The sequence below is a fragment of the Nomascus leucogenys genome, chromosome 15 (assembly GCF_006542625.1).
Source record: "Nomascus leucogenys isolate Asia chromosome 15, Asia_NLE_v1, whole genome shotgun sequence".
In the NCBI taxonomy this organism is placed as follows: Eukaryota; Metazoa; Chordata; class Mammalia; order Primates; family Hylobatidae; genus Nomascus; species Nomascus leucogenys.
The window spans coordinates 42078200-42090854 of record NC_044395.1 but is presented as its reverse complement, the minus strand read 5'-3'; the positions used below and the strand labels follow the sequence as shown (position 1 = coordinate 42090854).

The 12655-nt window shown below is 41.6% G+C and overlaps 1 protein-coding gene across 2 annotated transcripts in view; it reads left to right on the top strand.

Moving 5' to 3' along the window:
* FAT3 (FAT atypical cadherin 3) overlaps window positions 1–12655 on the top strand; it is a 667316-nt gene that overhangs the window by 636542 nt on the left and 18119 nt on the right. For both annotated transcript variants that reach the window (XM_030828899.1, XM_030828900.1), the window contains one exon: window positions 842–1310. In XM_030828899.1, coding sequence (XP_030684759.1) covers window positions 842–1310 — 469 coding nt within the window. The remainder of the gene's footprint in view (window positions 1–841; window positions 1311–12655) is intronic.

Below are 12655 nucleotides of genomic sequence, written 5' to 3'. Positions count from 1 at the left end.
CCAGTGCACTCACAGCAGCAGGCTGGTCTGTTTTCGCACCCCAAACCATGGCTGGGAGCATTCATGAGGGCCAGGTGTCACAAGCGATCCAGATATTCTAAGCAAATGGCCAAGCCCTGAGCACCTTGGAAGACAACCTTTACCTAAACCATGAGCATCATCCTAATGGACTACTTTAAGAATATGCTAGTGTTTAATATAGAGCAGCTTTTAAATCTTTAATGTATACAAAGCTGAGAACTAGGAAATTTTTCATTTCTACCAGGCCTCTTTCTTTTCCCTGTGGAGCACTCATATAAATGTATTCAAGAAACATATATGTATTTGTGTGATTATTTGATTAGGCCATCTACCCTACTAGACTGTCAGCCACATGAGGGCACAGATGATAACTCTGTTCACTCAGATGATCTCCTTGGCACTTAGTACACTGCTTAGCATGTTCAATAAATGCTAATGAGTTCCCCGAAATCATTCCTGTGGTGGTAATGACTAAGAAGGGTGCAGAGAATAAACAGACCCCTAAACCAGATATTGCTGGGAATTTTAAAAGGTAAAGACCCAAGGAGCAGAAACATTCTTAAATATAATTGTGCATATATGAAGGTGTGCCCACATTACTAATCACAAGATTTGTGAAATATAAGGCATGCATTTTCATGGCAGGTAAGGGGGAGGCACAGTGGTTAAAAATCAAACCACAACAGATTTATGAGTAGAGCAAAAGTCATGTCCACATTCCAGCCTTCTTGTGAAGCCCCGGGCCGGCCAGGAGCAGGGTGTAGGGAACATATTCCCAGTTGCATGTTGAAAAGTGCTGCACTGTTCCTTCCCCACGCAGATTGTGGATGGCAAGCTGTGGTTCCAGCTGGACTGCGGCAGCGGCCCTGGAATCTTGGGCATCTCGGGCCGTGCTGTCAACGACGGGAGCTGGCACTCAGTCTTCCTGGAGCTCAACCGCAATTTCACGAGCCTGTCCCTGGATGACAGCTACGTGGAGCGGCGCCGGGCGCCCCTCTACTTCCAGACGCTGAGCACTGAGAGTAGCATCTACTTCGGCGCCCTGGTGCAAGCGGATAACATCCGCAGCCTGACTGACACGCGGGTCACGCAGGTGCTCAGCGGCTTCCAGGGCTGCCTGGACTCGGTGATACTGAATAACAACGAGCTGCCGCTGCAGAACAAGCGCAGCAGCTTCGCGGAGGTGGTGGGCCTGACGGAGCTGAAGCTGGGCTGCGTGCTCTATCCCGACGCGTGCGAGCGCAGCCCGTGCCAGCACGGGGGCAGCTGCACTGGCCTGCCGTCCGGGGGTGAGTGTGGCTACGCAGTGGGCACTGGCCTGGGGGTTTGAGGGGAGCGTGAATGAACTGCAGGGGGATCCCTGCCCTCCCAACGCAAGGAATCTACTAGAGAGGAATATTCACACCCAAGATGCTCGCCAACCTTCTTAATCTGCTTTAGGGAAGTCTCAGCTTTTGACAATTACAGGAGTGTCCAGTTTTGCCAATCGTTTGCAGCTTCCCATAGGTGCAGTGCAGTGGCACAGGATCCCAGAGAGGCCATCAGCTCTGCCCACTCCCCTGTCCAACCCCTGGCCTTTCAAGCCAGAGGAGGTTGGGCGAATAGAACCCCCTTTTAAATAGGCCCTCATGAGCTACCTGCATGTCACTGCGGAATGATAGTAGCACTCTGAGTTATGATGCCCACGCACATGTAATTGCTGACCAGAGGTAGACATACAACCTTACTAGAAGCTAAAGCTTACTAGAAGCTGTCCCCCAGGAATAGGAGATCTTGGAACATACTTTTGCAATGTGTATGTTAAAAATAAGTCTAGTTACAGCTTTACAAAGGAGTAGAAAGTCAAGAATAAGAAGGAAATTTACATAAAATCTCAGGACAAATAAGCAGGCAATGAAGTCATGATCTTTAATATTTTTTTCCCACAAAGTACATCATGAAGAAGAAAAAGGAGAGTAGGCATAAAAAAAAGAAAAAGATTTATAGAGAGTTTCTTTTGTTTGAGGGAAAAGCCAAGATTATTTAAGTCCTGGGAGTTTAGAGATAAAAGAATCCCTGACTTTACGAAGATGCAGTGTCTGTGTTAATGTAAACTAGGTCAGACATGCTCCCGGTTGAAGGCTTGCCACCTCGCAACAGCCCAACCACTGATTCCACTTCAGCCCCTTTGCAGAGTCACTCAGCAGTCGTGTCATTAGCAAATTTAAACCTTCCTCACAAATCACTTGGAGATTCTGCTGTGCACATTACCATCTAATGTTCGTGAAATCCAACTCCAAATTTAGAATCCATTTTATTATTAGAATGTTATAAACTGTCCATGAAATGATGCTCTGTCGAAATACAGACACCAAAGTTGTTTAGACTTGCATATGTTACTACCACAATGAGGGCCAAGTACCCTGGGGGGAAATTTCTGTCGTCTCAATTTAAGAAATCTATTTGCTGTTTTTACTGTCTCAGCAGTATATGTAAATAAAGGGTTGTTATGGTGCCATAATTCCCAAATGATGGGCAGTAACTATACTTCAGTGGTTCTATAAACCAGCCCATTATGACAAGTCATGGCCAGTTTTTCACCAGGCAAAACAATTCTGCTAGTGTGAGCCATCTACAATATATAAAAGGAGCATGTAATTAAATTGGGTTGAAATAGAACACCACTCCATGTCAAATGCTGGGTACATAGCCACAAATTGTAACATACTTTTAACGATGGCAGGACGTTGTTTTTGCTGGCAGGGCTATGGGCTTCCACAATGGATTATCTTTAAAATAATAATAATAATCACTGTATGAGGGAAAGAGACTAGGGAATCTTGCTTTGCAGTGTGCATTTTAATTTTTTTAAAAATGTCATGAAATCCTTTAGCTAAGTATTCAGTGGAATTATGTTAATTAAATGGCTATGACCCACATGGGGAATAGCACTTTTCTCTATTTTTAAATCTCTTCATTTAACCATATTTCAGCACTGATGACCCACTTGCCATATACTTTTCATATGACCTAGAGAACTTGTCTTGCCCTCCCTAGGGCCCCGGCCTTGCCTATAGAGCACACTCTCCCATCTACCTCTTTGTCTTCCTGTTCCCTTCTTCCTTCTGTGATTGGGCATTGGATCAGGATTCTACAACAGGTATTCTTTCTTCCAAGGAGAAATAGCCTCTTTTCAGTTCAAGTTTCTCTTTTGTTTTGGGGGACTTATGTTTTCCTAAAATGAAGATAGTATCTTTCCTCACCTTCATCTACACAGTTCCCTTCTCACAGGCCTACTACCTCTGTTCTCTGTTCTGTTGAGGGAGCCCTGCAGGAGCATCCCACACCAAGGCTACTCCCAAGCCTAGCCAATGGGTTCTTATCTCAGTAGACACCCAGACATGTCCCAGGTGGGGGAATTTGGGACTCTCATGCACAGCAGTGCTCGGCCCAAAGCTAGCAAACTCCTTGCCACTCACCAGGAGATCCAAGAAATCCAGGACTTCTGTTGCTTTCCTGGGGAGCCAAGGGCACGAGATTCCTCTTCTGATGTGTGAGGAGGTATTTACCTCTTCCTGGCTATAGGGATGAAGCCTTGGCTTCTAAGAAAAGCAGAAAGAGAACCCATTTTCTTGCCCCTATTATCTATATCAATAGTATATCAATAGAGGAAGTTTTGCTAGAGCCTGTATCCTATCTGCAAATTCCTTAAATTAGTGCCAAACAGGTGAGAGAAAAAAGGGAAGAAAAGAAAGAATCAAAATTTGGCCTTTACTTCATATCTATGAAACTATGCAGCTAATTATAAGGTTACTTAAAAGAAAAATCCTCTGAGCTGTGAGTGATAGTTTAAAAAGAACAATAAGACTGAGTCTTTAATGAAAGAATATTTATGCCTTCAAGAATTCCCTCTGGCTGCCAGGGAAGTCTAATCACAGGAAGAGACAGTGTTGTGCCCCCAGATCAAAGACTAGGCTGCGTGAAGTGTTCAAAGGGGAAATTTGGGCTAGAGATAGTAGAAGGAGGAGCTTGAAATGAGACTCCTTGCACATGAGACTGATAACAAAACTTAATTGTTTGAACATTTTCTGTTGTTTGGACCCTGTGCTATGTGTTGCTCTAAAATTTCAGGACACATATTTTAGCATAAGCATCCCCTTGACCACTGAAGAATTCTGGAGTATTGGTCATTGGTTCTCCTGGCAGCAGACTCCACTCTCCAACTGAGGCTATCTTAGTACATTCAGAATTGTTAAAGCAGGCAACACACAATAAGAAGCATTTTTCTTTCAGGGATACAGGATTCTGCCCCAACCACCTCTAAGCCCAATCAAACCCTTGGCGTGAAAGTCAGGGAAGCCACAACTACTAGCTTGGAATGACACAGTCAGCAGGTTTGATCAGCATTATAACTCTTGCTGTCCCAGGAGCAAGCCATAGGAACCTCAGGGGAGTCAGATTACAGAACACTGACTTGTAATGAGAGTATAAATATGACTCTATAAACCAACCACAGAGAGAAGGCTCTCTCTCGGTAAAGCCTTAAAATTATATGTATTTCATAAACATGAACTGGAAATAGCAACCACTGTGGAGAAGCCATGACTAGGGCCCATTGTGATCCCTGCATTTCCAGATGCAGTGGGCAGGGATCAGCCCAATGTCTGAATATAATATGTTAACACCCACAGTCTGAATAAGGAGTACTCGGTCCTCCATGCCTTGTCATGCTTAGCTCAAGCCCATTAATGGAAAACACATTTGAAGCCAGGCAGTCACCATGCCATAAATAGTCATTCAGGCAGCATGGCATGAAAACAGAAGCCTAACTCCTGAAATGGAAACTTGGGGAAATTCTTAATGGTAAGAGCTACCGCTTGTTAGACTCTTACTATATGCTTGGTACTGTGATAAGTGCTTACCTTGAAAGTGCTTATGCCCTGGGACATTTAATTCTCACCACAGTACCCTGAGGTCAATACTATTCTTCTCTCCCACCTACCCACCCTCATTTTACAGATAAAGAAATAGGCCAGAGAGGCTAAGTCAGTAGCCTAGTATCACATAGCTAGTAAAGTGGTGAAAGCACACTGGCTGGGTACAGTGGCTCACACCTGTAATCCCAGAGATTTGGGAGGCCAGGAGTTCAAGCTTATAGTGAGCTATGACCATGCCACTGCACTTCAGCCTGAATGACAGAGCAAGACCTTTTCTCTAAACAAAAAACAAAAATTAGTTTCCCAAAACAGTATGTAGTGGTACTGGTTTATATTTTTTCCTTGAAAATGCAATGGTTAAAAAGAAAACCAAAAAATATTTAAAAAGTGGGAAAGATGGGATTTGATCCAGGTTTGTGGACCCCTTCCCCACCAGCCTGTACCCTTAACCCTTGCTACTCAAACTGTTCCAGGGACCAACAGCATTGGCATCACTGGGAATGTTGGAAAGGCAGCATCTCAGATCCCACCCCAAATCCACTGAATTGGAATCTGTATTTTAACAAGATCCCTAGGTGATATAGTGATTTATCTCCCTGTCTCTGAACTGCCCTGAATCCTGGGGAAACTTTTGACTCTTTTTTTCTTATATTGTATATAGTGGTTCTCAAACTCTGAGATGCATCAGCATCACCTAAGGACCTTGTTAAAATGACACCTTGTTATAGAAGACCCGTTTGATTGCCATTTACTTGCCTCCAGTATTTGCTATCCACATCAGGAACTTTCTGCTAGGTCACTGAATCATATTTGCACATTTCTGAACTTTCCTACTAAGAAAATTTATCAGTTGGAAGTTAAGGGGAAACAAACAAACATGCAGAATCTGAATTGGCAAGAGAGGAATTCAGGCATCTCTATTTTTAACAAGCCTCCAAGGAGTTTCTATGCACACCCATTGTTTAAGAACCACTGACATTTGGGAATCCTGAAAACTGTATTTGAAGAAATGCAAGTCAGTGGATTCCAGGAAAGGTAAACAGACATAGGACATTCAGGAATTGAGAGTCTGATGTACAGCCTGCACTTAAAAAAAAAAATTAGTATAAAGGTGGAGCTTTGTACCCCAGTCAGGAGATTTTGGTAACTCTGAGCTCCCCTTCAAAGATAAGAGTAATAGTGTCTGCCACTCCCTCTAGGCAATTGTGAGTATTCTGCCTGTCAAGTTGCATGAAACAACAAGTTCTTGGATGTTGCAAATAGTTTGCATAAAACTGTTTTCAGCAGCACTTTGGGGCCACTTTGGATCATGTTTTGCTGAATACTTTGTGTTCCTAACTTGTAAGAATCGAGATAAATTTAGTCCATCAAACTTTAATTAAGTACCTGCTTGGTGCTGAGCTCTGTGTTGAATTCTGGGTCCCATTGCTTTCTCTGCGACCAATGGATGCCACTGATGTGGCCTCTCTCCTCACAGCTGGTTTAAGGGAATTGAACAGGGTTCCCCTACATGCTCCACCCACTGGCTCACTGAGCTTCGAGAAGGGAGATGTCAAACTCCCAGTAAATATGCTGTGGACATAATTTGGCTGAGCTTTTCAGCTTATGGAAAAAATTTTTTCTGGGTGACTGTCTTCTAAATACTGACTTACTCTTATATTTTTGGTGCCTTGGAAAAAACCTCATGGTAACAGCATTAATAATTATAGACACTAATAGAAAAGCTCAAACCCTAAAGTAGGTTATGTGCAGATACATACTAGAAGGTGAGAATTTACTGTGTGGCTAATGTTAACACATTAAATGTTTCCAGATCCTCAAAGAAAATATTAGAGGCTTGGCCCAATATACAATATATAAAATGTGAGCCAGGTTTCCTAGGGAAAAAGTCTCACCTTCAAATTTTTTTTTATTTTACAAGGTCTAAAGGTTTTGAATGTACCCTGTTTGGTGAAAGAGAAAAATCAGAGTGACTAAAAGTTGAAATGGCAAAGTAACTTCAACTGCAACAGAGCTCATCCTCACTCATAATTAGCATCTCACATGATAACCTATCCACCAGTTTTCTCATACTAATTGAGGCTCACATGTACTAGAAGTTTGGATGTTTCCCAGTCTTCAGCCTAAACATCAGAATAAAAAAACTCCCATGATTTCCAGTTGTTTGGTTTACGAGCAATATAGAGAGGAAGCTGATTTCAAGATCTATAGTAATTACAATAATTACAACAATAAAGCATCTAATGTTGTGTGCTGCATTGTGGTTTATGAATCCAGAAACCTTATTGTTCCCGATGAAGTGAGTATTTGTGAGTCTCATTTATGAGATAAAATAAGGAAGTTCCTAGAGGTCAGGCCATGGTCACACCCAGGTAGTGGGTAACAGCCAGAACCTAAACTTGTACCCAGTGCCTCACCACCACATCACAGCCACTTCCCTGAGCCATGTAAGTTCTTGGAGTTTCTAAATGAAGTCTGTAATTCAGCAAGCAGAGTGGCTGATGCTGACTTCAGATCCCAGGTGCTAGTTACACATTTGTCATTATTTCCACCTTTGTGCAGCAGGCAGATATTTCCTTATCAAGGCAGCCAAACCTGATCAGAATGATGTTTACCTACACTGGCAAGCAGGGTGGAAAGTTCAAGCCATAACCTGGATGAATCAGGTTGGAAAATGACTACTAAGTCAAAGGAGTAAGAAAGGAATTATGTTGATTATTTGCCCACACAGCCCAAATTAATGCTATAATTGCTTATACCATTTCCATTTTTGCATTTAATAGGTTTTGCAATGCTCTTCTTTGAGCAAGGAAAGGAGGATTCATTTTAAGTTGGTCTGGGTGCAGACTTCAAAACCATCTGCATCTGCTATAACTAGAAGGATTGTAAACAGAAACACAGCTTTGAGGCAAGGCTTAAAAATACACTTCTTATTTTGCCAGGATTTGAGGGGAAAGAAGCTACGACTTTTCAGTACATGTATCTCCACACTAGTAGGACCATTTCCTTTCTAAAATCTGAGAATTGGCATAAAGTGCATCTGCCACTCACTGACTGTGTAACCCTGTGAAACCCATCTTATTGATGCTTCAGTTTTCTCATTTGTAAAGTAACTATAATAACAATACTTATGGCATAGGGTTGTTGTAAGAATTAAATAAGACAGAATACACAGAAAGTTCTTAGAAATTTTCATATCACATAAGCTATTGTTCTTGCTAATTATTTCCTTATTTGATATTCTCCCCTCTGAACAAGAAAAATAATCAACTTTTTAAGAATACGTTGAGATTAACCATTGATATTTTTCTTTCACATTTACAAAAGTGTTAAATATTATTTGTGATCAAAAAATGCCTAGATATCTCTTAGAATTTTGTTCACTTTATTTGTGTTTTATAGCAACATATGGTAATGCTTGGGAAGGGTAGAAACTTTTTATTCTATTATCTTTATTATTTAATGATGATTGGATTCTCAGAAGGAGTGTCTAAAATTGTCCATCTCACTGTATCTTATCTGCTTCCCAGAGACTGATGGGAAGTAACAACAAGCTCTTCTTTCTTATCCTTAGAAACTAATGAGCTCGGGCTCAGTGACAAGTTCTAATACAGTCTTGTAGAAAGATTTGAGAATCAGAAAGCCTGGAGTCAATTTAAACTCAATCTCTTACTAATGTATGTTGAGACGGAGATTCGCTCTTGTTGCCTAGGCTGAAGTGCAATGGCGTGATCTCGGCTCACCACAACCTCCACCTCCTGGGTTCAAGCGATTCTCCTGCCTCGGCCTCCCAACTAGCTGGGATAATAGGCATGCACCACCATACCCGCCTAATTTTGTATTTTTAGTAGAGATGGGGTTTCACCATATTGGTCAGGTTGGTCTCAAACTCCTGACCTCAGGTGATCCACCCACCCCTTGGCCTCCTAAAATGCTGGCATTACAGGCATGAGCCACCACACCCGGCCTAGTATATGTTCTTGAACAAACAGCTTAACCTCTCCAGCAGCCCCGGGAGTTAAGATGTTAATGAGGCCTCTTCTTTTTCCTTCATAGGATCACTGTAATCCTTCATAGAATGAAAGTGATTTAAAAACACTAAAGCATTAGATTACTTAGTATCATTATGGCTACTAATGAATGATAATAATCATTATTGATATTTTTAAAAGTATTGATAATAGGGATCATACCAGGATAATGAGATTATAAATAATATTTTGTGAGAACAGGTTAATTTTCATAAACAAGCCTTTTCACAGAGGCTGAACAACAGATATCACTCTTCTTTCATTAAAAAAAAAATCTGACCACTTTTTAAAAATACCAATTGCTTTTCCCTCTCATTGTGTTAACATAAAACTCTTCCAAATTTAAAGTTCTAAAAGCAAGACTTCTTCCAAAGGGCTCTGCCTCCTATGCCCCAAGAGTTTGCAATCGTAAGATCCTAGACAGTTTGGTGCTCTTTCTGATAAACAGAATGGGTAATGAAGTGTGGTTTTTAGAAATACAGTTCAGGACTCAGGAGCCAGACTGCCTGGGTTCAAATCCACACCAACTTCATGACCATGACAAAGCAATCAGCTTCTCTGTACCTCAGTTGCCTCTTCTATAGCGTGCTTCTAAATGGAGTTTTTCTGTCTTTGTATCCCCAGTGCTTGCCATAGTCCCTATTCCAGGGGTGTGCTGGTAAACCAGTTCTCTAAAAATAAAAGCCCTGATTTGTAGCATTTGCTGATGACTGCGGTGTAAGTACTTCCCACATGGCTGATGTAGGCTACCCGTGGTTTAACAACTGACCTGCCAAATTCCTGAATATTTAACAGTTACCTCTTGGGACCCTGTATGAGTTGGCACCAGCCACACCACCATCTATGACTTAGGCACTCAGTTGATGTGGATATGTTAATCAGCCAAGCTAGCTGCTGCATCAAGTAGTGCTAGATACTCCACAAAAGATGATGAAAATGACAAAATTCAGAAGGAACTGTGTGTAAGTAAAATAGTGCTCTAGAGGTAGTGTCTTATTTTAAATTCTGATTTTCCAAGGCACAGAGACATCAAATTGCTTCTCTGCCATCAGATCAAAAATCAGTCCCATGACCTGAGTTAGAATCCAGTTTCCATGATAGTGATTTAAATGTCCCTTAGATCTGGACAGCCCCTCCTTGACCCTCCCCTGCCCCCAGGTGCTTCTGATACAGTTTTATTTAAGAAACTGTTAGAGGCTTGCCAAAGAGGAGCTGGAGAGGGAGTTTTTGCCGAGTTTACCTACCTTGCCTTGGACTCCCCCCATTCCTGACTTCCCTCCCCATCATTGATGTGCTTTTCAGAGTCCTGTACTGTGGTTTTCTAAGATTATATTCTAAAAAAGAATCTAATTCCTCCTCACAAGTTACTCTTTGTCTAAAGACATGCCATCATAGCCAACATCTAGCTAGGTGACACAAAGAAGCATTTTTCCCAATACCAGCTGGCTTCAGCAATTTTCAATTCTATTAAGGTGAGCAATTTCCCAAAATGAAACAAATAACTCCAAGTCAACATAACTTCAAGCAAGCATACCTCAGACTTCTGCCTCTACCCAGAAACCTCAGGCTGGCCTTCTGTAGACATAGCTGGCATCAACAATGGCCCTTCCTTAGGAGCTCCTTGGCCTTTCCTTGGCTTTGCGTTTAAGGGCATTCTTTTTCTAATATGTATGTGTCGCTCTCTGAGCCTCAGTCTCTTTCCCTCTGTGTTTCTTGGTGCCAGGAAGGCTGGGGCTCCATAGTCTCCTCCACTTGGAAATATATAGATTTCTCTCTCGGCTCCTGCACCTGCCTCTTGAAGATAAGATTTTTTCTCTGTGAACCTATGAACACACACACACAATCATTCTTCCTTCTGTACATGGGAGTTATCTGTAATGGGGATTCAGCAAAACATGAGAGCATATGTTCATTTCAAACTATTCATTTTTAACTATCTTGTATCTGTAGAGGTCAAGCTTTATAATCCCAACATCAGTCACTGACAAATTTGGAAGAGGAGAAACCCAAGAACCCTTCAAGTAAGAGTGAGAATAGTTCCTTGCAGTATTTACAAAAGGTCTTAGATATGGGGAAAGCCTTTTTGGCCACTTCAGGGTAAAGGTGGCAGCTTGCTGTTACAACCCCACTACTATGAAAGTAAGTTATTTTTAAATGAGTCATAAGCCCATAGAAGTGAGGAGAATGGGGAAGTAGACAACACCAACACAAGTTTGGAGGCGGAAGGCAGAGAGACAGGTGGTAAGGAAGAGAGAGAGAAAAGAAGCTCTTAGAGACCTGAATTCCAGCTGGTAGAAGGGACCGAATTCCCAAAAACTCAGGGGACTGAATCCCCAAAAACTCAGGAACTGGAGGCACCAGTCACTTCTGAAGGGGGAGAGATGGGGAAAAGAGCTTAAAATAAGAATTGCTCAAAATGGTTTAGAGGCAGTCAGGATTCAATCTGGATTCCCACCTTCCCTCTGCACAACCAGGCAATCGCTCCCCCAATGCTGTGGCAAAGCCTGCAGGTGATGTTGAAATGCAGGGTCTCAGGACTGGAGCATGCCGGACACTGTGCTATACAGGGGTTAAAGTAAATATGATGTGCTTATTGGATGCTGAGACTCACAACCACCCCTCCTCTGCCACCACCCAACCTCCCAGTATTAGAAACCAGGACTTTACCTTCCCTCTGAACAGATGATGATCTGTTACTAGGGAAACTGACCATGCCAAAGCTACTGACTCAGTTTTACAGTTGCTGAGCCCCATCAATGTGCTCAGAGCTTCTCATCAGATTTCTAGTTTTCTATTGCTATACTCTTCAACGTGAACTAATAAGCAATGGTTGCAAGTAAAGAAATCATCTCATTTGGAAGATAGAAAATGTATTAGAGTTCTTCAGAGAAGCAGAACCAATAGGAGATATATGCAGCTACTCCTCAACTTGTGATGGGGTTACATCTCAATAAACTCATCATAAGTTGGAAATACCTTAAGTAAAAAATGCATCTAATACACCTAACCTACCAAACATTATAGCTTAGCCTAGCCTAACTGAAACACATTTCTACTGAATATATATTGCTTTCACACCTTCATAAAGTCAAAAAATCATAAGTTGAACAATCATAAGGCAGAGACCATTTGTGTATATACATGAGCATGTGCACATACATATATGTGGAGAGAGACTGATTTCAAAGAATTGGCTTATGATTGAACAGGCTGGCTGGTTGAAAATTCATGTAAGAGTTGATTTTGCAGTCTTCAATTCAAAATCTGCAGAGTAAGCCAGCAAGCTGGAAATTCGGGTAAAATTTCTTCTATGTTATAGTCTTGAGGCAGGATTCTTTCTTCGTAAGTCCTTGAACTGAATAATGAGGCCCACCCAAGTTATGGACAGTAATATGTTTCATTTAAAGGTAACCGATTATGCATTTTATCATACCAAAGTGAGACTGACAGCTAAAAATAGAAATAAATAAATTGATAACATCCACAAATATCCAAATACCTTCACTGCAACATCTAGACTAGTGTTTGACCCAACATCTGGCTACCAATAGGCTGCCCAAGTTGACACATAAAGTTAAATATCACAGAGACCAAAACAAAGAAACAGAGAAAAGCAACTTGGAAAAAACTGCAGGGAGAAAACTTCATAAAAGTATTATTAATATCCTCAGACAGATAAGAGAAGAT